At 39.3% G+C, this 25,994-nt stretch overlaps 1 protein-coding gene across 1 annotated transcript in view; it reads left to right on the top strand.

The window, feature by feature from the left end:
* Mbtd1 (mbt domain containing 1) overlaps positions 1–25,324 on the top strand; it is a 60,452-nt gene extending 35,128 nt beyond the window's left edge. The window contains exons 8-19 of the mRNA XM_085829667.1: positions 2,695–2,812; positions 4,479–4,613; positions 5,124–5,212; positions 5,748–5,982; positions 7,030–7,085; positions 7,619–7,723; positions 11,584–11,731; positions 12,282–12,364; positions 12,705–12,939; positions 14,354–14,431; positions 19,792–19,983; positions 23,761–25,324. Of these exons, the coding sequence (XP_085685793.1) occupies positions 2,695–2,812; positions 4,479–4,613; positions 5,124–5,212; positions 5,748–5,982; positions 7,030–7,085; positions 7,619–7,723; positions 11,584–11,731; positions 12,282–12,364; positions 12,705–12,939; positions 14,354–14,431; positions 19,792–19,983; positions 23,761–23,879 (1,593 nt within the window). The 3' untranslated portion in view covers positions 23,880–25,324. The remainder of the gene's footprint in view (positions 1–2,694; positions 2,813–4,478; positions 4,614–5,123; positions 5,213–5,747; positions 5,983–7,029; positions 7,086–7,618; positions 7,724–11,583; positions 11,732–12,281; positions 12,365–12,704; positions 12,940–14,353; positions 14,432–19,791; positions 19,984–23,760) is intronic.
* The last annotated feature ends 670 nt before the right edge of the window (positions 25,325–25,994 follow it).

The raw sequence follows: 25,994 nt of genomic DNA, 5'->3' as shown, positions 1-25,994 counted from the left end.
CTGGGAATGTTCTTGGAGTAAAGGAAATAAGACTTCCTGCCAGATTATTTTCTTTCAGATAGATAGATGAAGGTTATCATACATTTGTGTTGGGGACCCCTCAGCATTTGGATTTGGCCATCTCTACAGGACCTGATGACAGCTTACTTTGCAGGGAAGGAGAGTCGCTCCCAGATAGCTCTCACGAGTGGCCCTGAAGCAGGAAGTGGTGGAGCAGATCTTCCTTGTTTGGGAGGAGCCTGAGGTAGACCTCGCATCCTGAGTCTGGAAGGTAAATTTGTTGTTACCTGTAAATGATGGTTCTGCTAGTTCATGCTATGCCAATCCAGACTTTCAAGGTGTCCCTCCTGCCAGCAAGAGAAGGCAGATGACTTGGATGAAGATGGCTGTCAAGCCCTGGGTCATTCAGTCTTCCACACTTAAAAGAATATTCATTTAAAACCAAAGGGCAGATTTATATATGAAATTGCTATTATTTCAACACATCGAGCACATACTCTGTTGTAACTGTAGTGCTCTATCTTGTTGATGTTTGTTTCTTCATTTTTTTTTTCATAGAGTGAACTATATGGATTGGTTTAAGAGGGCCTAGCAGAACCACAACCTTACAGGCAAGAACAAATGTCACTTTCTGCTACTTTCTCCTATACCAATCCAGACTATAGGGACCAAACCAAAGATCTCCCACTCAAGTGAACATTACTTTTTTTGTTGTTTGTTTTTAAATAAACATTGACATGTCTTTTCTTTAATGAATAACACTAGAAGATATTTTCTCCAAAAATAATACTGAAGCCTTAAAAAAGAATCAGCACAATTGTCAAGCCTAGCTCAGAAAGGAGTCCTGTATGCAAATTTCATTTAGTATTGTGCCCACCTAACCTGTAGCATGTCAGCATAACCATGCCTCTTCTCAGTAAGTCACATTCACAGATTTGGAAGCAAAGAGTAGCTATCCTACTACAGTTTAATGCAGCTTTATGCATGCATTTACCTGTACCTGTCTTCTCCGGTTGCTAATCCTCACAAGAAACAAATATATGGTCTTTATTAATATATGTTACCTTAGTTTACTACCTGTTTTCTTCTAGCCTCTCCTTTTCTGATCATATCTGCTGGCATTAGGGATGGCCCTACAGTCTAGAGTGATGTAGGGGGAGGTAGCAGAACCTGAAGGGTCCAGTCTTCCTGTTTAAAAAGGAAAAGCAGGTATGATGGCACACACACCTATAAGGCTAGCACTTGGGATGTGGGGAGGCTGTGGCAGGAGGATTTCAAATTGAAGGCCAGTGTGATGTACATGGCAAATTCCAGGCCAGCCTGAACTGCATAGCAAAACCCTATGTCAAAGGGGGACGGGAGTAGTTTTATTTTTCACTCCTCTCTTGAGAAGATAGATGCGTGTTCCCTCCCCATAATTACAAACAATTGAGATTGGGCATGTCTCCAAGTGAGTAAGGTGTATTCATTGCTTGCTTACTCAAAGTGTTAGCCATTAACTGCTGTGTCTTTGGCTTCTAGATCTATCTTAATTCACTGTTTTTTTGACATTCTGTTTCCTTCAGAGATTTATTAACTGTTTAGAGGACAGGAATTAAATGTTGCTTTAGACTGACTGGATTCTGGGTTACCATCACAATTTATTAGGGGCTTTCCTTTGACAGAATATATTTTCTTCCCCAATGTCCGTATTTGCTAGTTGATGTCTATGCTTGCTTATCTTTTAGTTTTGAGGCTGTTTTGTTTTTAGCTGATGTATCCCTATTATCAGGTCTTCAGGAACCTCACCGTTTTTATGTCTAGTGTTCTACATTTCATGAAAATGTTGGTTATCCAGGGCCACAGAAATTAGAATTTTCAGCACTAATGAATAATTATAAACTCTTGTACTTGATTTAATTTTTTTATTGCATAAAATCCAAGTAATTGTGTATGACCTTGTAGTTTAGGGACTTGTAGAATGGTTCGGGAACATGCTACCTTTTGGGAAATGCAGGTGTTATGCTCTTAAGTACTTTGCTCGGTTGCCATCCTAACCAGTGGCCAACAGCTCTAACACTGGAAATTTTCTTCTCATAGTAATTGTTGCATAATAAATTTTGAAATGATAAATTAACTGTTTACTGTGGGCCTTATTTCCCAGATCTCTTCAACTCCCTCTTTAATTACCCTTCCACTGCTTTTTCCTGTCTGTCTTGTAGACTGTATTTACATTATGTGGATTTAACATGCATTTCAAATACCTGTTCTAGTTCTCTGGATCACGTTGAATGAAGCCTGTTAATTATTTTTCTCTATTCTTGGGCAAGATTTTTAGAAATTAAGGGGTAAAGTACTTTTCACTCAGTACACGTTAAAAACACTAAGTTCTTCAAGTCAGCTTCATATGATGTCCGCCAAGTTTGTGATTCAGGTTTTAGAATAATTGTTACTTAAATGTCACATTTGATCTGTTGGATTTCAAAGTCAACATAGGTCTAATATTTGTAGATTCTGTCTTCTATCTTGAATTTGATCCTGACTCTGGCTTTCTTCAAATAAAATTCTTTACAAGGAATGGAAACTATGCATTTAAAAAAAAATGGGTGGATTAAAATACTTTATTTGATATTCCATTACTGGTGATACTTAATTTTGAATGATGTTTCATGCTTATATTACCAAGATGATAATTTAATAATTTTTGTATGACAGGCACCTATGGGGACCTGCTGGGGTGATATCTCGGAAAATGTAAGGATAGAAGTTCCCAATACAGACTGCAGTCTACCTACCAAAGTCTTCTGGATTGCTGGAATTATAAAATTAGCAGGTGAAAAACATACATGGCGATTTACTAGAAAATGCCAGGGATGCAAACTTTTGTTTTAAAAAATGTATACAAATTTTTCAACTATTACAAAACAAATAATACATGTGTAGGAGCTGGCAGATATTTTTTTTTTATACATAGCCAGACAGTAAATATTCTTGGATTTGTGGTGTTTGCAGTCTATTACACTCCTGTCTCTATTCATTTTAACTTGTGAACAACTATAACAGCATATAAACAAATGTATATATCTGTAGAATTTTATTCATGACATTTGAGTCTATCTCATAAAGCTGTCACAACTTTATCTGAAGGAAACATTATATTTCAGTTCTTTCCAGCCATTTAAAACAAACAGTATTCCAAGCCAGCCAAATGGACTTAATCTCCAACTTGTCTCCCAATAACAGTAAATACTGCTTTACTATCCACTGCCCATAGAGCTATCTAAAGGAGGTATCTTTGATCCCTTTAATCCCAGCACTCAGGAGGCAGAGGCAGGTGGGTTTCTGAGTTCAAGGCTAGCCCCAGCTATATAGCATGATTCAGATCAGCCTGGCCCATACAACAGAAAGAGCTATCTCAGAGAAAAAAAAGGAATCCAGGAGTGCTGAGGGGATGAATTGAAGGCCTGAGTGTGCTGGGCAAGGCCTCTCCTAGTAAGCTACATTTGTGCCTTTGATCACTCTGGCAAGAGTCCTAGACTCACTCTGTAATTTCTCCTATCCACTCAGACCCAGGCCTTTTCCTTGAGACACATGTATATTATATATGTTAATATATATATTAAAGACACCATTTATGTCCCAGATGTTTAAATCACTTGCATGTAAATTGTTCAAAAGATAGCACATTTACTATCCAAGAATTATTCCTAATTACTGATTCTGGTTTTATATTTCTGGTTTTTCTTTTTGCCTCCTATGTCTTCCAAGTATATTCTTTACTATTTTGGTAGTAAGCCTTGGAGAGGCAGGGCCTAGTACAGAGAAACAAAGGCAAGAAAATCCCCCAAAAACTCATACACTAGCAGACAACAAAGAGATCCTGTCTCAAATAGGGTAAAAGGGGAGGACCAGTAACTGAGATTGTCCTCTGACCTGCCTACATGTGCATGTATGTACGTACACACGCACACACACAGCAAAAACAAACCTCTTAAGAACGATTTGGGAAATGTTAATCATACTGATCATCCCAGCACTTGGAAGGTGGAGGAAGAGTCTTCAGCCCTGCAATCAGTTTGATGCCAGCTTCATCTACAAGAGACCCTACCTCAAAAGAAAAGTACCCATTCTGAGGAAAGTGTCCTCCCACACCACGTGTTCCCACTGTGGTGTTCGCCATCTTAAGCATTTGAGAAATTATAGGTAAAATAGAAATACAGAGGAAAAAGCTATGCTCTGAAGCGTTGTCTTTGTATTAACAGGGGATTCTCAAAGTTGAATAGTAGTCCAACAGATCAGTATTGGCCAGGGACTTACAGATTTTCCACACCATCCCATTCCCTAGCATAGGACTGGAGTCCTTGGAAGGGGCACCTCTGTTAATAAACAGCAGGTGGTTCTGTTACAAGGGGACAGCAAAGCTTGACAGCCATTACCTTAAAAGCTGTATCATTTTAATTTTGTTTCTTACTATGTAATGATTGATTTGTTGACTTTAGGTTATAATGCCCTTTTGAGATATGAAGGATTTGAAAATGATTCTTCTCTGGACTTCTGGTGCAATATATGTGGGTCTGATATTCATCCAGTTGGTTGGTGTGCAGCTAGTGGAAAACCTCTCGTTCCTCCTAGAAGTGAGTGGCCTCATGGTCATTTAATTCTGTTTTAAACTTCAGATTCATTTGTCTTATAGGTATGAATATTTTGCCTGTATGTATCTATGTATACATGAATAAGTGCATGCCTGACCCCACAGCGGGCATTGGAGCCCCTCAGAGCTTCAATTCTAACCAATTGTGAGCCTCCAGTTGGCACTGGGAATCAAACCCTAGTACTACAGGAGCAGCACAAGTGCTCTAAACCACTGAGCCAACTTCCCAGCCCACGGTCATTTAAAAATGTAGATCTAAGTGGTGGTTTATACATAGTATTCTAAAGTAATACAGAAATTGAAGTGGATGTTTTTATGTCAATTAATTCTTATGCTAGCAAGATGTATACTTTCTCCATGCTTGCTACCTTTAAGCACCTTAATACTCATAACTTGTTGTTAACCTGTTTCTCTGTTTTTGGGGGGGGTTTATTATTAATTTGTGGAACAGTTCTGTCTGCTAAAGGATAACTAGTTATTTCTTTTATTTTAGCTGTTCAACATAAATATACAAACTGGAAAGCTTTTCTAGTAAAAAGACTTACTGGTGCCAAAACACTTCCTCCTGATTTCTCACAAAAGGTAAAAATAGGATCCTTAAAGAATTGAAGAGCTGTTTTAAAAGAATGATTTAGAAGGACTTTTACAGAATTGTAATTTCTGAACTGTTAAATACCAAGTACATTTTCATACCCATAATCTCAGCACTGAGGAGACTGAGGCAGAAGGATGGCTAGAAGTTTAAAGTTAACCTGTAGGCTAAAGAGTGAGAGCCAGGCCTGGCCTGGAGATACATACATTTAATCTCTGCACTTGGGAAGCAGAGGCTGGTGGATATCTGTAAGTTCAATGCCAGCGATATCTATGTAGCAGGTTCCAAAACAGCCAGGTCTACCTTGTCTCTCATTCATTCATAGATAGGTAGATAGGGTTCCATTACTTGAAAGGTTGAGAACCATTGTTCTAGGGGAACAAAATTTACAGAATAAACCCATAAATATAGGTAGGTAGATAGATAGACAGACAGACAGGCAAGGAGGGAGGGCAATATTAAAGCTGCATATAGACCGTTGTCATAAGTCTCCAACAAGATTTTTTTTTCTGCTTTTATTTGAAGGTTTCTGAGAGTATGCAATATCCTTTCAAACCTTGCATGAGAGTAGAAGTAGTTGACAAGAGGCATTTATGTCGAACAAGAGTAGCAGTGGTGGAAAGTGTAATTGGAGGACGACTACGGCTGGTGTATGAAGAGAGTGAAGATAGAACAGACGACTTCTGGTGCCACATGCACAGCCCCTTAATCCACCATATTGGATGGTCAAGAAGCATAGGCCATCGATTCAAGAGATCAGGTAAGCAACTGTCACAAAAACTTTCGATAATATTAGTTAGATTGCATAACTACTTGGTTGTTTCTCCTACAAAGTATAGATCCAAAATAGCATTCTAATCTGATTATTCTACAATAGAGTACTAATTCCTTATGTTCCTTCCACTTCCTCTCCATTTAAAATAATGTACATTCATGCATGAGACCATGAGTTTTATTTCTAGCACAAAAAGACAATTTTAATCCCTTTCTCACAACTACAATTGTATTCCTACTCTTATTTTTTTTATCCAGACCATTTGAAAGCTATAAGGAAATTCCTTTCCACATAATTTTAATCTAAATAGCAAGATTGAACTTAACTAGACATGGTATGAAACACAGGAAACATTGTTCTAGAGAGGCCTAGTGGTGCAGGCCTGTAGTCCCGGCTATGCAGGAGGGTCAGGCATGATCATTCATCATAAGTTCAAGAGTAGCCTCAGCATCGTAGTGAGCTCCTCACTCAAAACAAAAAGTGAAAAGAGCTGCGGAGACAGTTCAGTATTAGAGTACTTGGCATTTGCGAGGCCTGCTCTTTAACCTCCAGTACTACACCAAAAGACAAAAAAGCTGCTGATAATGTAATTCCCTTATTGTGGAATTACCAGCACTGTGATAGCATATGTGCATGTAAATGTAATAGCATATATGCATGTGCTCTAAAGACAGAAAAGGTTGTTACTATTTTCACCACAATAAATGCAGAAAATGGGCGGGGGGGGGGGGGTTGCCGTGTTTTAGAATATTACATACCTTGTGAGTTTGAACCCTTCAAGGAAGTGTGGTTTTTGGTCTTCTCAAGAATGCTGACAGGTAGTCGGGCATGGTGGCGCACGCCTTTAATCCCAGCACTTGGGAGGCAGAGGCAGGCGGATTTCTGAGTTCGAGGCTAGCCTGGTCTACAGAGTGAGTTCCAGGACAGCCAGGGCTACCCAGAGAAACCCTGTCTCGAAAAACCAAAAAAAAAAAAAAAAAAAACCCAAAACAAAAGACTGCTGACAGACTAGTCTGTACTTTTTCCTTGTAGATATTACGAAGAAACAGGACGGACATTTCGATACACCTCCACACTTATTTGCTAAGGTAAGAAGTTTCTGCAAGCCCTCATTTGTAATTTCAGTTGAAAAGGGCTTGTGGCAGTTCCTAAAATTATGGATATCACATATGTTTACTGAGCTCTAACATTAGGTTGGAAAAGGCATCTAGTAAATGTTTGCAAGTTGGGCATACTGTCATCATTCAAGTGAAACATTTAGAAAGCTGAAGTAGGAGGATTACCACAAAGCCAACCTGTGGCTAGTTTAGCAGGGTCAAGTACTACTGCACATCCTATTTCTTGGAACATCTGTAAAAAGCCTGGTTGAGACACTGTGGAGTGGATGTGTAATCTCGGCACTCCTGTAGGAGCACAGATAGGAGTATCACAGGGAAGCAGTACCTCATATGGCACTGTACACAGTGCAGTGGACACAAGAGACTCTACCTCAGCACGGTGGGAAGGAAGAAGTGACTCTCAAGTTATCCATGTGCTTGTTGGCATGTACACATGTATATACACACACTAAATAAATAGTTCTAAGGGATGTGTAATGTAATAGTTTATATATTTTCTGTAGGTAAAAGAAGTAGACCAGAGTGGAGAATGGTTCAAAGAAGGAATGAAATTGGAAGCTATAGACCCATTAAATCTTTCTACAATATGTGTTGCAACCATTAGAAAGGTAAGAGAATATATATTCTGAAATATATATATATGTATGTATGTATGTATGTATATATATATATATATATATGTATGTATGTATGTATGTATATATATATATATATATATATATACATACACACATGTGTGTGTATGTATATGTATATGTATGTATGTATGTATATTCATTTCTTTATGAGAGGAACCAGGTTTAAAATCAGCAGGTGTCAGTTGAAAAAATGTATGTCTGGATCTTCATTGGGAAGAATGGTATTAATACTTTCTAAATACACTTGAGTTCTGTTGTCAGACCTGTTTTAATTTTTAATGTGTGATAGTCAAAGACTTCACAACCCCTTTTCACCCAGAACTTAAATGAAACCCATGACATACAGGTTTATGAAATACTTGTACAAATCACACACAGACACACCACAAATTTATTTGAAAACTATTTTTTGGAGTTAGGCATGGTGTTGCACACCTTTAATCTCAGCACTTGGGAGACAGATCTCTGTGAGTTCAAGGCCAGCCTAGTCTACAAAGAAAGTTCCAGGACAGCCAGAGCTCTGTTACACAGAGGGAGAAAAATGGCATGTGTATAATTTTACCCTTTATTAAAGATAGAAATCAAATTTACATACTGTCTTAGTCAGGGTTTCTATTCCTGCACAAACATCATGACCAAGAAGCAAGTTGGGGAGGAAAGGGTTTATTCGGCTTACACTTCCATGCTGCTGTTCATCACCAAAGGAAGTCAGGACTGGAACTCAAGACAGGTCAGGGAGCAGGAGCTGATACAGAGGCCATGGAGGGACGTTCTTTACTGGCTTGCCTCCCCTGGCTTGCTCAGCCTACTCTCTTATAGAACCCAAGACTACCAGCCCAGGGATGGTCCCACCCACAAGGGGCCTTTCCCCCTTGATCACTAATTGAGAAAATGCCTTACAGTTGGATCTCATGGAGGCATTTCCTCAACTGAAGCTCCTTTCTCTGTGATAACTCCAGCTGTGTCAAGTTGACACAAAAATAGCCAGTACACATACTAATGAAATTAATATGCTTGTTGCCCAACAGGGCAATCCAAATATAGGTTAGTTTAATACTTAGACACTGAAGAATAAGGTAAGAAGAGATAGTCTTTAAGTTCAGATGTGAGCTAGAGTCTTGCAGAAAGCTTCCTTTATAACAGCACCCACTATACAATGTGGGGGAGAAAGAGTCTATTTTAGCTTAACTTCTATAGGCCATCAGTGAAGAACTTAATATAATGAAGCAGATCACAGAGTAGTGCTATTCACTGATCTCCTCAGCTACCTTTTTTTTCTTTGATCCAGGGTCTCCCTATTTAGCCTTGGCCTCTATTTCATGAGTTCTGACATTAAAGGTGTATACTACCACTTCTAGCCATCTGGGACCTACTTGCCTAGGGATGGAACCACTCAAAAGGGGCTGGGCCTTACTACACCAATTAACAATCAGGAAAACATCCCACTGACATGCTCACAGGCCATTTTGCTGCTCCTCAGTTGAGATTCCCTTTTTCCTGGTGACTCTGGTTTGAGTTAACAGAGACTAATCAACACATTAATGAAATGGCAAGTGGTTGATGTGCATACAATATGCATTCAAAAAAGTTGGAGCTGTGGATGTAGCTCAGTGATAGAGTGCTTGCCTAACAGGTAAAAGGCTCTGCGATCAATACCCTGTACCTCCCAACTTCCCACCCCCCAAGATCCACCACCCACAAAAAAAAAATCAGACTTCAGAGTTGGTTCCACAGTTAAAAGCACTTGTTACTCTTGCAAGAGGATCTGGGTTTTGGTTTACACTACCCACCCACTCACAACCATCTGTAACCCTAGTTCTGATATCATTTTCCGACATGCATGAGCACCAGGGACACATGCTACACAGACATACATACAGGCAAAATCACCGTATACATCAGTTTTTAAAAAAAATTAATGAGTACTTTAAATTTTTTTTACAAAAGCAAAATCCAGAATGTTTGAGATAAGAGTTATGAATTAAGTGATATTTTCTAAAGGACTAAAGAAGGAGCTGTTGACTTGAGGCACTGACTAGCTCTCAGAGAACGTGTCCAGCATGCAGAGCGAATGGATACTGAGGCTCTAAAGGAGGGGAAACTCCCCTTAGTCATGAAGTTGATTGTGTCTGAGATCATTGAAACAAAGCAAAGAGCTAAAATCAGAAATCTAAGGGTTGGAGGTAAAAACCCAATACAGGGAATAATGGAGAAGTGACTATTAATCAATAAACTAGAACATGACAGTCTGGGAGTGTGAAAGGACAAAAAAGTAAAAGTCATTAATCAAATGTCATATAAAATAAGATTTAAGAGCAGGCATAGATAGTAGTGAATGCTTTTAATCTCAGCATTCAGGAGGTGGAGGCTACAAATCTCTGAATTTGATGCCAAACAGACCACAAAGTGAATTCCTTGCCAGCCAGGGCTACATAGTGAGATCTTGTCTCACTAAATAAGGTTATATTTTAGGAGATTAGTATTATGGAAAACAGACCACTGAATTGAGAAAACAAGGTCGTTGGTGAATTTTGCAGGCTAAATAAGGATAAAAAAGGGACAACAAATTGTGCAGTATATGTACCTTGAACCAGGTCTCAGAGTGCAGTCTACAGACTCCACTGCAGTGATACCCTTATGCCTTTTGTGTTTTGAGCCTGCTTCAGGTTTTGTTTTGTTGTTGTTTTTTGCTTTGCTTTTTTTCTTTCTGGGTTGTTGGACAGGGTATAAAATACTTTCAGTGTAATGGAATTGGGAAATATTAAGGGTGTAAAACATGTGTTTGGAAAAGGTCTTGTGATAATTGAACAAGATATAGAAGTATAAAAATTTTAAAAAGTGTTAAAAATAAATGCAGGGAAAATTAGACATGGTTCTACAAGTCTGTAATTCCAGGCTTGGGAATTTGGAGCAAGAGGATTTCAAGTTCAAGAGCTAATACTGGAAGGCAGGAATGCTACTTATTAACTGGAGTCTAAGGCATGATTACAGAGTTAAGAGGACTCTTGGTTGGGCCCAATCAGTCGTAGTGTCGTAGAAGAATATGGTAAAAGACAGCAAGTTGAAGCTTGGAGAAGGTGGGGGATTAGCAAAAGGTTTGGTTTTTTGTTTGTTTGTTTGTTTTATCTATGTAAAAAATCAGAAGAGAAGGAAAACATGTTAGGACTAACAATCTGACACTTAACCACTAGATGGTTATTTTTATCCTGTTTATTTTTTGTGTTTGTGTAGAAATCAAAGGGCAAGCCAGGCGTGGTGGCGCACGCCTTTAATCCCAGCACTCGGGAGGCAGAGGCAGGCGGATTTCTGAGTTCGAGGCCAGCCTGGTCTACAAAGTGAGGTCCAGGACAGCCAGGGCTAACAGAGAAACCCTGTCTCGAAAAACCAAAAAAAAAAAAAAAAAAAGAAATCAAAGGGCAACTTAGTGGGATATCTTTACTATGTGAGTCCTGTGAATTCAACTCTGGTCATCAGACTTTGGCAGTCAAGCATTCAACACACTGGGCATTAGATGGCTTAATCATAAAGTATTTTAGTCAGTAATTGGCCAAAGACATTCGTTTTCCCAAGCATCTTAAGCCATCCCTTTGTAAACTTTGCTTTTCTGAAGTCAATTCTGTATGATTTTTGTTTGTTTGTTTTCTGATATTCATTAACAATCTGTATCAGCTTCTCGTTATTGTATCTCTTTACTTAACATCCAGTGAGGAAGTGTTTTTCACTTGGAAAGCATCTTCATGTAATAGGTTTTCATTTTAGAATGTTGTTTAAAATATTTTTATAATAGTGGTATACATGTTCAAGTACTTGGGATTCTCTTGATTTCAAAGGTGCTGGCTGATGGATTCCTGATGATTGGGATTGATGGCTCAGAAGCAGCAGATGGATCTGACTGGTTCTGTTATCATGCAACCTCTCCTTCTATTTTCCCTGTGGGTTTCTGTGAAATTAACATGATAGAACTGACTCCACCCAGAGGTACTCCATCCTGGTATAAACACTCAGTTTTTAGCCTTGCTTTGTTTTTGTGTGTTAATCTGCTTAAATTTAACATAGCCCTAATCTTAGTTGTTGTACGTGTATTTATACACAGTATGTGTGAGTATGTATAAGTAGACTAAAACATATAAGAGCTGTGAGATATTCTGAGTAGAAAACAAAAGAGTCACGTTTGCATTAAAATAAGGAGACATACACATGTTGGGGGAGGGGGGGCATCTTCATAATGTGGTACCAGAAGCTCTTCATATCACCAAGTAAAGTAGCACGTCTTTACTCCATGCTTTCAAGTGGAGACAAAAGGACTAAGGCGGAGGTGTTTGCCTTCTACTACATAGCATAGTTAAGGCTAGCCTGAGTGATTTGGAACCCCAATCTCAAAAATAAAAATATGTCTTTTTAAGAACTCGGATGAAAAGAAATTACCTTTACCACCTAAAATCTGAGATTTCATGTACTAAAGTTACTGACATCTTAAGGTTATGTTAATTTTAAATGCACTGTTACCTAAACCATTTGTATTTTTTAGGTTACACAAAACTTCCTTTTAAATGGTTTGACTACCTCAGGGAAACCGGCTCCATTGCAGCACCAGTAAAACTATTTAATAAGGTAAATTTGAATGGTAGCATGATCATGACATGAGTGGAAACTTTTCTTGAGTTAATGTTCTTTGGCCTATATTAGAATTTCTTAAATCAACAAAAGTATTTTCTTAGGAAAAGAAGCAAGTTTATAAACATACTTTGTGTGTGAGTGAGTGAGTGAGTGAGTGATGTGGGCACGCGCGCGTGTGTGTGTGTGTGTGTGTGTGTGTGTGTGTGTGTGTGTGTGTGTGTGTGCCATGTGGTGGGATAACTGAGGAACTGTTGTGAGCTTTAGGAAATGATTTCAAATGTTTCGTCTGTGTCCTTCTGAGTACCAGTGTTAATACTTTATTTCTCTGTGTTAGGATGTTCCAAACCACGGATTCCGTGTAGGAATGAAATTAGAAGCTGTAGATCTCATGGAGCCACGGTTAATATGTGTAGCCACAGTTACTCGAATTATTCACCGGCTCTTGAGGATACATTTTGATGGTTGGGAAGAAGAGTATGATCAGTGGGTAGACTGTGAGTCCCCTGACCTCTATCCTGTAGGGTGGTGTCAGTTAACTGGATATCAACTACAGCCTCCAGCATCACAGTGTAAGTTACTATATAGAAAACATGTTCTTTTATTTTACAAAAAAAAACCCTGCAAATTCTCCATAGAACTCTCATATCTCAGAGGGCAAGCTCACAGGACAAGAATATATCAATGTCTGATGAGTTGCCAGGTAAAATCCTAAGACCCAACAATATCACAGAATTAGACTGTGTATGCCATGGCAATGTGAATTCCATATTGGTTACATGGAAGTAAAATAGAAAAAACCAGAAGTCACCAAATTAAACTACACTACTGTTGAACTGTATATTACAGGCTGAAAATGCATTGTTGCATAAATGCTGTTGAGTAAATAGTAAGGCTCATGGGTTTTTTGTTAGATATTTTCTTTATTTCAAATGTTATCCCCTTTCCTAGTTTCCCCTCCGAAAACCCCCATCCCCTCCCCTCAATCCTTGTTCACCAACCCACCCATTCCTGCTTCCTGGCCCTGGCATCCCTCTATACTGGGGCATAGAGCCTTCACAGGACCAAGGGCCTCTCCTCCCATTGATGACTGACTAGGCCATCCTCTGCCACATATGCAGCTGGAGCCATGAGTCCCACCATGTGCATTCTTTTGTGATTTAGTCCCTGGGAGCTCTGAGGTACTAGTTAGTTCATATTATTGTTCCTTCTATGGGGCTGCAAACCCCTTCAGCTCCTTGAGTCCTTTCTCTAGCTCCCCCATTGGGGACCCTGTGCTCAGTCCAATGGATGGCTGTGAGCATCCACTTCTGTATTTGTCAGGCACTGGCAGAACTTCTCAGAAGACTGCTATATCAGGCTCCTGTCAGCAAGCACTTGTTGGCATCCACCATACTGTCTGGATTTGGTGGCTGTATATGGGATGGATCCCCAGGTTGGGCAGTCTCTGGATGGTCATTCCTTCAGTCTCTGCTCCACACTTTGTCTCTGTAACTCCTTCCATGGGTATTTTGTTCCCCCTTCTAAGAAGGAACAAAGCACCCACACTTTGGTCTTCCTTCTTCTTGAGTTTCATGTGGTTTGTGAATTGTATCTTGGGTATTCTGAGCTTCTGGACTAATATCCACTTATCAGTGAGTGCATACCATATGTATTCTTTTGTGATTGGGTTACCTCACTCAGGATGAGATCCTCCAGATCCATCCATTTGCCTAAGAATTTCATAAACTCATTGCTGAGTAGTACTCCATTATGTAAATGTACCACATTTTCTGTATCCATTCCTCTGTTGAGGGACATCTGGGTTCTTTCCAGCTTCTGGCTATTATAAATAAGGCTGGTATGAACATAGTGGAGCATGTGTTCTTATTACATGTTGGAGCATCTTCTGGGTATATGCCCAGGAGTGGTATTGCTTAAAGAATGATGATCTTCCTAAAAGATTGTATAATTGTTCTGTTACCAATTTTCCCTTTTATTTTTCAGCATCAAGAGAAAGCCAGTCAGCTTCTTCAAAACAGAAGAAAAAGGCTAAGTCTCAGCAATACAAAGGACATAAGAAAAGTGGGTCACCATGTGTTTGCATATATTTTCTAATTGTTAAACAATTAAGGTCACAGTACTCTTGCACAGAAAATTACATCCCTGTGAGAACTGGTGTATGTTCACTATGTATTATGCTTAAAGGTGCAGTATGACATAAAAGGCAAACAAACCTTCTTGATACTAAGAAACAGTTTTAATTGACAGGAGTAATAATCAGCTGGGCAATGGTGGCACACGCCTTTAATCCCAGCACTTTGGAGTCAGAGGCAGGCAGATTTCTGAGTTTGAGGCCAGCCTGGTCTACAAAGTGAGTTCCAGGACAGCCAGGGCTATACAGAGAAACCTTGTCTCGGAAAAACAAAAAAGAGAGAGAAAGGAAAGAAAGAAAGGGAGGGAAGGGGAGAAAGAGAGAAAGAAAGACAGGTATTTGTTATCTGTGTGTTTTCAAGCCTTATAATGGTTCTTGAAATAATTATATACCTACGTAAAGTTAATCCCTTTTTAAAAACTTGAATGAAGCAATAAAGCAGTGCTTCATGCTTACAGTAGCTGTCATTAACTCTCTATCTGGAACGATAATCCTGAGAAATTCGCACTTATTAAGAAGGACTGGGGACACAGTCCGGGTAAAATGAAAAAGTGGAGGCTTAATGTGCTGACACACTTCTTTGGTCCCAGCACTGAGAATGCAGAACCAGTCCATCTCTTAAGTTTGAGATGAGTCTGGTCTATAGAACAAGTTACAGAACAACCAGAGCTACACAGAGAAACCCTGTCTCAAAAACAAACCCAGTAAGGTGAAGAATACTGTGTCTCCAAATGAAGAACACATTCGCACATACATCCATGGGTGTATCACAGACACACAACAGAATGAGAAAACGATCAGAGTTGATGTCTAACAAAGTCAATGTTTTAATGCTTTGTGTAACAGTAAATTATGATTGTCATTAGCCACAATAATAATAATAGTATTTTTCACTACCATAATAAGCCATGGGTTTCTCTATTTGTGAAACTTGCAGAGTATTTTATTCTTAAGATTTAAAAAAACAACAGAAGTTTTAAGGCACTTTTTGTAGTGAAATGGACCTAAGGCTGATCTGAGTATTCTCTGAGTTCTTCCTGATTACAGTTATTTATAATTTTTTTAGGTAAGGAACCTAATTACTGTGCTGGTGCTTTGAAAACAAGTTTTCTTCTAGCATAAAGCCCTATCTCTTGCTGGAGAGGTGGCTCAGTGGTTAATAGAGTCAGGATTACTTTGCCCATCAGGAGCTTGGTAACACAGTTGTTCACCTACAAGAGCTTAGAGAGCACTGCTAGACCATTCACCGTCAGAGTAAGATCTGCTGATTCAAACTTGCTTAGGAAGAGTTCACATTTGAATTTTGTGTCTCTAAATTAACTATGGCAGTATGACTACTCAACTTACTGTAAAGAGAATTTAACTGGTTTATTTAAACTGTCTTATTTTGTGTTGGACAAGAACTTGAGTAAGGTTTCTTAAGTTTCTAAGACATTGAAGTTAAAGAATGGTTTTAGCTAGGCATGGAGACACACGGCTGTAATCCCAGCATTCAACAAGCAAAGGAGAGGAGATCAGGAATTCAAGGTTATTCTCAATTTCATAGCAAGTTCAAGGCTTACCTGAGCTACATGAGACCCTGTCTTAAGGGTAGGAGGGGGAATATATATATATGGGTTTTGTTTGCACAATATTAACATGATTTTCAATATATACGCACATATATGTGTGTGCATGTATAATATATAGTCCCTCCCAGTGGTTTATGAAGAATCTTTTTAACTAGGCTAGTCATGGTGGCTCACACTTGTAATCCTAGACCTTAGGAAACTAAGGTAGAAGAATGGCCACAAGTTTCAGGCCTACCTAGAATATAAGACTGTCTTTAAAAACAGAAAGAGGGGCCTAGAGATGTCTCAGCCATTAGGAGCTCTTGCTGCCCTAGCAGATGACTAGGTTCAGTTCCCAAACCTACATCAGGCAATTCACAAATGGCCTGTAACTGGTTCCAGGGGATCCAGGTTCCTTTATTGGCTCAGAGGTCACCAGCATATACACTCAGATGCACATGTATATACATAGAATCTTTGTGTTTACAAAAACAATCTTTTTGACTGACTAATGAGCATTATATGCACAAGTTGCTTGCCTTCCCCTTTGTGACCTTTGCAGGGTTTGTTTCTGGCTTAAAAGTTTGGGTCTTTGCATTTCTGGGATAGGAATGTGGGAGTAAATAAATGAATTGATGAAGTAAGAATAATAGTACCCAAATTTCATTGCTGTTTAACATTGTCAGATTCCTGAATTAGCTAGAGATAAGCTCTAGTTATATCTGGAACACACCTTAACTCTGACATTTTGATCTTAATACTGTGCCATCATCTCTAGCACCTTTAAATTACTTGACATAGAAAAGAAAAACATAAATCCATGGGTCCTTACTAAAAACCTCTGGTACCAGATATGTTTTTGTTTTGGAGTTGGAAATTTTTTTCCACTTCAGAAAAGAAATCTATACTGTATGTGTAACACTGCAAACTCTGGGGTGTTTTCTGAAGCAAACTATAGATGTTTACAGTAAGTGGACCAAGTGAAAATAATAAATAGGTCATCAAGTGAGTATGATTTTATTGCCAACATTTTAGAAAAGTGCTTTTTTGAATGTTGGCATTGAAGAGCAGGACTGTAATAAGCAATAGCTTTACATTATTAAGGTACTGTCCTCTTCCTACTGCTTAGGTTTGTTTTTTCCTACTACAAACATTTATTAGAAATCTTTTCCAAAAGGCTAAGTGGTGGTGAATCAGGATTTAATTCCAGTGTTCGGGGGACAGGACAGGAGGATTACTGCAAACTCAAGGCCAGCCTGAGATGCATAGTGAGTTCTAGGCCAGTCTAAATTACAGAGTGAAAGCCTGTCTCAAAGGGGGCGGTTAGGACTGCAGAGTGGTACTGGAAAGCTTCCTCGGTAAAGTACTTGTCATAGTCTTGAAGATCAGGAAGATCAGAATTTGTTCCCAGAACCTACATTTTAAAAAAAAAAAAAAAAAAAAAAAAAACCACTGTGATACAAGCTGTGATCTCAGTGCTAGGCATTAAGGCAGAAATAGGATCCTGTGGCTCTTGAGCCAATCAGCCTAGCCTAACTGGCAAGTTTCAGAAGTATATGACTCCTGAAGTAGACCTCTGGCCACACACACACTCATACATTCTTCATAAACACATATACACAGACAGACACACAAAGAAATCCTTCCCACACAACCTGTTACTAAAACATGAAAGAACTTGGGGTTTAAAAAAACCTAAGTTGTCTGGGAGCTGGCGAGATTGCTGGCTGCTCTGGAAGAGGCCCCAAGTTGGAATCCAACGTCCACATGGGGTGAGTCATAACTGCCTATAGCAACAGCTCCAATAGATCCAACAGCCTCTTGCCTCTGAAGGCACCTACATGCATATGCATATTGACACACAGGCACGTACATACACATAAGTGAAAATTAAAATCTTAAGCTCTCCATTACAGCAGACTTGACCATATCAGATGAGTTTCAAAACCTGGTGTTTGTCTTAAGTTTGCCGATAGGTTGTTGTACTCTAGCTATGCTGTTTCCTCGGTACTAGAGTGGGTAAGGTAGTCCTTATTATCCACTGTGTAGCATGGTGAGCAGTGAGCCAACTATGCCATAGTTGTGTTGTGTAGGGATTGTTGTTAACTAGCACTTGGAAAATAAGAGTACTGTTTGACCTGGAGGGTTTTATAAATATTCAGCCTCAGAAAAATGTCTTTCTCAACCCATAGTAATTCCGAACCCATTTCAGATTTCACCACTTTGAGGTGCTACTATTTATATAGGACTTAGTGGGTTTCCCTGGTATTTTACTTGTAAATGTGTTAAGTCATCACTGCACGTGACATTGGCATGGCAATTGCGAGCTGAGTGTGGATCCACTTACCTTTCAGATCCATTTTATATGGGAATACTGTTGACTTAGATTTATGTATCTCATTCTGATTATCTGAAATTTAGCTGGTTATTGGGTTAGGAGGAAAACAAAGTATACATCTATAAAGATAACGTGACAATATTTCACTTTGCACCCTTATTTTTGCACTATGCTTGGCAGTTTAGTGTTTACAAAGTTCCAAGCATATTTTAGTGTGGTAAAAGCCATTTTATAAGCTCTAGAGTATGTTTCCTTATAAAACTATAAAAAGTGATAAATGCCTTTAACTCTAACACATAGGAGGGAGAGACGGGAGGGTCAGAACCTCAAGACCATTCTCAGCTTCCTAGTGAGTTTGAAGGAAGGCAGCCTTGTCTATGTGAGGCCTTGTCTTGAAAACAAATTAAGCAAGCTGAGCATAGTGGTACACACTTGTGATTCCAGCATTAGGGAGATGAGGACAGGAAGGATGGGCAGGAGTTCAAGTCCAGCGTGGTGTATGTATTGAGTTTAAAATCAGCCTGGGCCGAGGGCTGAACAGATGGTTCAGCGCTTAAGAGCACTGACTGCTCTTCTAGAGGTCCTAAGTCCAGCAACCACATGATGGCTCACAACCACCTGTATGGGATCTGATTCCCTCTTCAGCTGTGTCTGAAGACAGTGACAGTGTACTCATATACATAAAAAGAAATTAATCTTTTTTAAAAAATCAGCTGCCTGAAACCCTATTCTAATATGTGAGCTTAGGAACTTTGTAAGCAACACACACTGAGCTTTGGGTTTTAGAAGTCCGTTTCTGGGGCAGAATTACAAATGCTGTGTAGTGCACTGCTCAGCTTAGGGAGCACACTGTAGAATGGTGAACTATGCCATCTGTTAATGCATTGAAGCTATTTTTGTTTGACTTCTCCCACTGAAGGACCATAATTAGGCTTCTATACCCAGGGAAATGCTGTCTTTATTAAAAGTCATGTTCAGAAATGTTCTCTTGCCTAGTGTGCATAAGAGCCTGCTGGTTGCTGGCACTACTACAAAAAAATTAAAATTAAAAATTAAAAAGACTTTTCACCCAATATTTAAGGTGAGTTTTCTTGAAGGACAGCAGCCATTTCTCTACCCTAACTACTCTCTAGTTTATTTTACCTCATTCTTTTTAAACTTGAGCATCAAGACCAGAATTAATCAGGCCTGAGAGACTTGAGCAACCTCCCCTCTTCCTGCCCCAGAGCATGTTCATATGCTGTGCGTGCACGGGTACGCGCACACACTTATCTGCAGAAGTTAAGCCTTGCACAGTCAGTTCTTTGCAGCATCCTAGACAGCCTAGCCTCCCTAGTAATACAATGCACTTTCTTAGCACACACGTAAGTCAAAGCTCACTTCAGTCTGACTTGATGTTTAGAGAGGAAGATGCCAGTTGGGAAGAAGCCTGTCAGTTTGTCGAGCCTGCCCATGACAGGCGGGGTGCGGAGGAGCTTCTCTGGGGACGAAGAGTTGACTCCTCCTCCATATCGAACCCTGCCAGCACAGACAGCCCTGGAGGCCTTCCCACCTCCCAGCACTAGCCGAGAGTTCAGGCCCAGCCTCAAAACAGGTAACTAGTCACAGCAGCATCACAGGTACTATAGAGTATGGGTCAGGTGCTGGGCAGGGTGGTGGGAGACAAAGCATGGGCTGGCGGGACAGGGGCCCACTCATCCAAATCCTCCTTTTTCTTCTTTTTTTTTTTTTTTTTTTTTTTAAACTAAAAATATCCATTTCCACTGGTTCTCAGCAGCCATTTCACTAAGAGGAGCCATCAGGGAAGAATTGATTGATATGGAGCATCAGTGAAAGCCATCATTTTAGTTTTTTGGAATTATGAGGCAACTTCCAATATTTGATGTTTTGGTTAGAATGGTTGAACATACTACATTGTAGATGTCTATGGACTTGACTTGGGAGAGAGAGAGAGAGATGCTGATAATAATCAGACCTAAAAGTGAGACTTTGTTCATAACATTCCATAGTGGGTCATTCATGGAAAACGTGTGTTGAGTTCAAGTAATTTTTATTTTAGTGGTAGCATTTACCATAAACTAAGCTGAACATCATCACAGATTTAAAAATACATTACTTATCGATCATGGTATTCACCTGACTTGTTCTAGATGTTCAGCATTTCCTAAATGGCTTTGTAGTTTAAAAACTTAAGTGGAATTAATGACTTTGTTGTTTCCTGTTACTGTTTACCAGGATGTTTGTACCTGACATTATCAGCCCCCTTTTTTTTTAACTTCTTACCTCTCACAGCTCTGATAATGTGTGTAGTCATCTTGAGCTTTCCACGAGGCCGTGTTTCTGATGACCATTCTGACAACCGTACATCAAGGGAAAGTTCCATGTTTCATTTTCCATGAAAGGCAGAGTAGGATTTACAAATCTCATATTTCATCTGCTGTGGTCAGGCATGGTGTGAGACCCATTCACCCCAACAGGAAGATTGGGAATTCAAGCAGTCTCCTGAGAGACTGTCTGAACAAAGCCAACAGTGTTAGCTACTCTTTAATGATCAACCTCTAAGGACTAAGAGCATTCCACGTCATTGTTAAGTTTTCTCTTTTAATACACACTGTTTATGAAATAGTATTTTACCTGATCAAATATGACTATCCTTACTTTGTTAGAGGTTCTGATTCATGTCGAACTTAGCTAGACTTGGGAGATGCTAGACGGCAAACCTCATGGCTTCCGACTTCCTCATTCCTCTAGTGCCTGTCATGTCTTCTTGCTCAGGGGTGTGTCTTGTGGGCCGTGGTATGATCTGCTTAGTGAAGCGCTGTGGGAACTGCACTGCTACCTTCATACCTGAAAGCCACTGTTAGACTGATTGTTTGGCAAATTTATTATTGTTGATTTTATACCTGCAAAGATGTCACTTCTTCCATTTGCTTCTCTTGTGACATTTTCATGATTAGTGTCACTTAGGTGATTGATTTTAAAAGCAGAGCTTAGAAAGTACATTGCTGTAGAATGTGACATTGAGCTGCTTGATCTATTGCATTCATCCGTCACTGTTTGAGAATAAAGGCTAGGAAAGGGGGATGATAGCAGACAGGCTTTATTTTAGTTTCTATGAAAACTGAAAGTTTACATTAAAACATTCCATACCTGAGTGAATGTTTCACCTTCTTCTTGAGTGATTTTTTTCAGTACATCATTTCCATATTTTAAAATGACTCTTCTCAAGATACTTGTTTTGAGTACAAATGGATACAGCTTTAGGATGTGTTTCAGAACCTTGGTTATCTTCCTTACATAAAAACATCCGTTTAAGTGAAACATCTTTGATCTTGAAGCATGGTACTTCCCATTCATTTAGCCATCTAATCATCATAGAACAAGATAACATTCAACCTTTTATTGTGGGTACTGCACCTTTAATGAAATGTGGGTTTTGTTACCATGTTTATCCTTGTGATAAGTGCTAAAATGTCCCTGATATTTACTGCATGTTGGTTAGATCTGAAGGATAGCTATATGCATATTTGCCACTGTTTGTTAAGCAAAGGAAGAACTATACAGTTGCATGTGCTTTGCCTTTCAACAGTATGTTGTTTCTTCTGCTCTTACTATACATAGTATATTCACTTTTTTGTCTATGGGCTATTGAGTTTTTCAACATAAATGCCAAAACAGGAACCAAAGTAAGATGAATTGCCATCTCTCAAAAGATTATTCATTAAAATTTGTAAATAAGGTGTCAGGTGCTAGCTGAATATTCAAGTAGTCAAGTCTTTTTGAGTTCAAGGCTAGCTTAGTCTATCTAACAAGTTCCAGACCAGCCAGAGCTACAAAGTGAGACCCCCATCTCAAAAAATACAGATAAATAGGTAAAAATGGAAAAAGATATCCTATAGCTGGGTTTTCTGTGTATTTGTTAATCTTGTTATGTAGTATATAGTCTATGCTGGCCTCAAACTCAAGATCCTCTTACTTCAGCCTCTAGAATACTGGGACTATAGGTATGAGCTAACATGCTTGGACTGGGAGAGGAGTCAGTAATTTTTGAGGAAATCTTCATAACTGAAATCAGTGTGCAGAGGCTAGAAGTGTAGCCCACCAGTGGAGTGCTAACCTAGCATAGGCAAAACTAAATTCAGTCCCCAATACCATAAAAAAATAAATAATGCTGGCCATGATGATTTCCCACTCTATAATCCTAGCACTTGTAAGGCTAGACTGGAAGATGAAAATTTTGCCAGTTTGGGGAAACCTGGCAAAGCCCCTGTCTTAGACTTTAAAAGTGGTGCTGGGAGTGAGAGCTCATGGGGTAGGACATTTGCCTAGTGTGCCTAAGGCCTAGGGTCCAATTCCAGGGCAAGGAGTGAGGGGCAGAGGAAAAGAGGGAAATAAAGGGATTATTTCAGGAGTTTGGGATATAATTAGTTTTATATTTCACATGCAGTCCTTCTTCATGCAAATTATATATTCTAAAACAGTCATCCAAATGTATGTTTCAAAACCCCACCTTAAGCCAGGCGTGGTGGTGCACGCCTTTAATCCCAGCACTTGGGAGGCAGAGGCAGGCGGATTTCTGAGTTCAAGGCCAGCCTGGTCTACAGAGTGAGTTCCAGGACAGCCAGGGCTACACTGAGAAACCCTGTCTCGAAAAACCAAAAAAAAAAAAAAAAAAGCACCCCACCTTGGACCTTGGATGTCTCAAACCATAAGATAGTACTAAAGTATATTTTGTGTGTGTATGTACATACATATATATGTATACACACCATGGAGGAGCTATATATTCACCACAATCCCAGCCCTCTGGATATAGGAGTAGGAAGATCACAAATTCCAAAGCCATGTTGGGCTAAATAGGCAGACTCTGTCATACCTCAAAATGTACAAGAAATATGTTCATTTCTATAGGCATTGACATAAAAGTGAATATTTAATCCCAAGAAAAATTCCAATTATTTTAGTGGAATTGATGAACACTGTTAGTTGAGCTTTCCATTGGAGATCATCCACTCTGCAGTATGCAGCTTTGTTCCTTTTCTTAGCATTCCTCAATGAACAATATACTTGAAATTAGGATTGAGGGGTGTAGCCCAGCGGTAGAATATGTGCCTAACATATGCAAGGCCCTAGAACCATACACACCAACAGAGTGACAACCATTGTTGTCTGTCTTACAATGCTGGGCTCCATCACCTCACATGGCAAGCATTCTGCCCTTGACTTTCACCTAGCCTTCCATGGTTTCCTCTTTATAGGTACTGAAGAAATGACGGAGTCTTAGCTGTAAAGTTGATAGAACATGAAGATGAACCCCAGTGCGTTCCAGAAGACTTGGTAACAGCCATGCGTTTCTGTCTGTCTCATACAGTGACCACGTCACAGCTGAAGGAGGAGCTGCTGGATGGGGAGGACTATAGCTTCCTCCACGGAGCATCTGACCAGGAGAGCAATGGCTCTGCCACCGTCTACATCAAACAAGAGCCATGAGGCGACTCAGAAACCATGGGCAGACGGGGCTGTTTACAGGACTGATTTGGAATCAGCCAGCTGTATAGCAGGCTATTCCACTGGGACATTTTGCTAAACACAGAAAAAAGTTCAGTTTCAGATTTTTCAGGTGGGGGGGAAACTATTTTGGTGGGGGGCAATTTTTCAATTTATAAAGACGGACAATTTTTGTGTTGTATTTGAAGCTTTTGAAAGAATTTTGTAATATTTTCCAAGTTTGGATTTATGTGCATTGTTAACAAGAACTGAAATTATAACTTTTTTGGTAAGATAAAAGTTTAGGTAGCAGGATTGAAGGAAATGATTAAGAAGGATATAGTTGTAAATGCAAATGAACTGTCATTACAAATGAACCTTCTTGGTACCTGTTGGGAGATTTTTTTGGATTTTAGAGTTAGGCCAGTCACATCTCCAGCTTCCTTTGCTGCGAAAATATGCAACTGAACCCCTCACAGAGGGCTCATCACCATGTAGATCACGGAAGGGGTCATTAATTGTGCTCGCTGACGTTTTATTGCAGCCCATTTAACTGTTTGTACAGAAACTTTTTCATTCTGCTAAAATTTATTTGGAGTTGTATATGAAACTAGGGGAACTCTGGATACTTTTATATGCTCTCCTTCACGTAAAGATGATTAAAATTGTCTAACACTAAAGTGTTAAACTGGAATGGTTGACAAAATACACAGGATCTCAGTCTACATAAAGGGTTGGGGGAAATTAGTATTTTCCTAAGTTTATTCTGTTTTCCTTGCTAGAAAACATCCCATAAAAGGGATATTCTTATCAGACCTCTGCCATTTCTTCTATCTGTGAGAGAGCAAGTGATGTAGCCACACCTGAAAGCAGATACTGTCCTCTATTACCAAAAGAATCACATGAAAAAATTGTTAACCAAAATAAGTGTAGATTTCAGAATCATTCCAGCTCTACTCTTAACTGTCCTGGATTTGTTAGAAACTGATTTGAAAGAAATTTTTCTTAAAATTCCATACACACACACACACATTATGAATTGTCTTTAATTGTCGTCAGAATTTATTGTAACAATTGATTTGGACCATTTTAAACATTCCCTATTTTAAAATTCATACGGCTTCCTTAAGAAGTAGAATGAAAGGGTAAATTGGTGACAGGTTTGCTCTCTGCGTTTTCTAACCTTCTACCGAATTGTGACTGAATCAGAGAGCTCTAGCATTTACCAGTGAGGTTCATAAACTAAACTCTCAGGAATTCATTGCATCTGTTCTAGAAGTGCTTCTGGGTCTGAGCCTGGCCTCTTCAGAGTGGTAATACTGCCCATTTCCTCTGGAAAATAGGCAGGGCTAATGAGAAATTAATCAAAATGATTAACCTCTGCAGCCCTTCAGCCTATGGAATGCTTTAAAAAAAAAAAAAAAAAAAAAGAAAGAAAGAAAAAAGAATGCTAATGGAAAACCCCAGGAGACATTTTAGGTAAGATTTTTGTTTGACTTTTAAATGCATAGAACATTAAAAACCAGCAATTTATTTTCTAAAATATTGCTCTACTTTTGGGAATAATAGCATTGGTAATATGCACAGGTTTACCTCATTCTATGCAAGAGGGGTTAATAACATAAGGTTTTGTAGTAGCTACTGGAAGTAAAATGTGTTACTTTTTAGTGTAAAAATGTATGGAATCGCATGTCACCATTTTTTAATACTGACTCTGGGGGCTAAATGCAGATCACATCAATGCAAGTTGATTCTTGTGTCAAATATATGTGAATTCAGCTGTAAAATTACTGGATATTTATCTTAAACAACAGTGCTGAGAGGGACCTACTGTAAATGTGACATCCTCACACTTCCCAAATCTTTGACTTGGAAGGATCTTCCCAGAAGCTTAAAGCCTAGAAGAGGTCCAAAGCAAAGGTCATAGCAGTCTTTATTCTCAGGCTCAGCATGAAACCCAGGACTGTGCCTCCATGGTACCAGGGCAAGAAGCCTGTTGGTGGGGAGCTCTCCTACCTTGGGTGGAGGAGCTCTCCAGGGAACTAACTATGAGCCAGGAAGGATGTGATTTCAAGGCAGCCAGTCCTGGTAATCAGTTCTGTGAAATAATCACTTGTA

Source organism: Mus caroli, unplaced genomic scaffold, assembly GCF_978045245.1.
Source record: "Mus caroli unplaced genomic scaffold, Mus_caroli_1 scaffold_13, whole genome shotgun sequence".
Classification (NCBI taxonomy): domain Eukaryota; kingdom Metazoa; phylum Chordata; class Mammalia; order Rodentia; family Muridae; genus Mus; species Mus caroli.
This window is presented reverse-complemented; position numbering and strand designations above follow the sequence as displayed.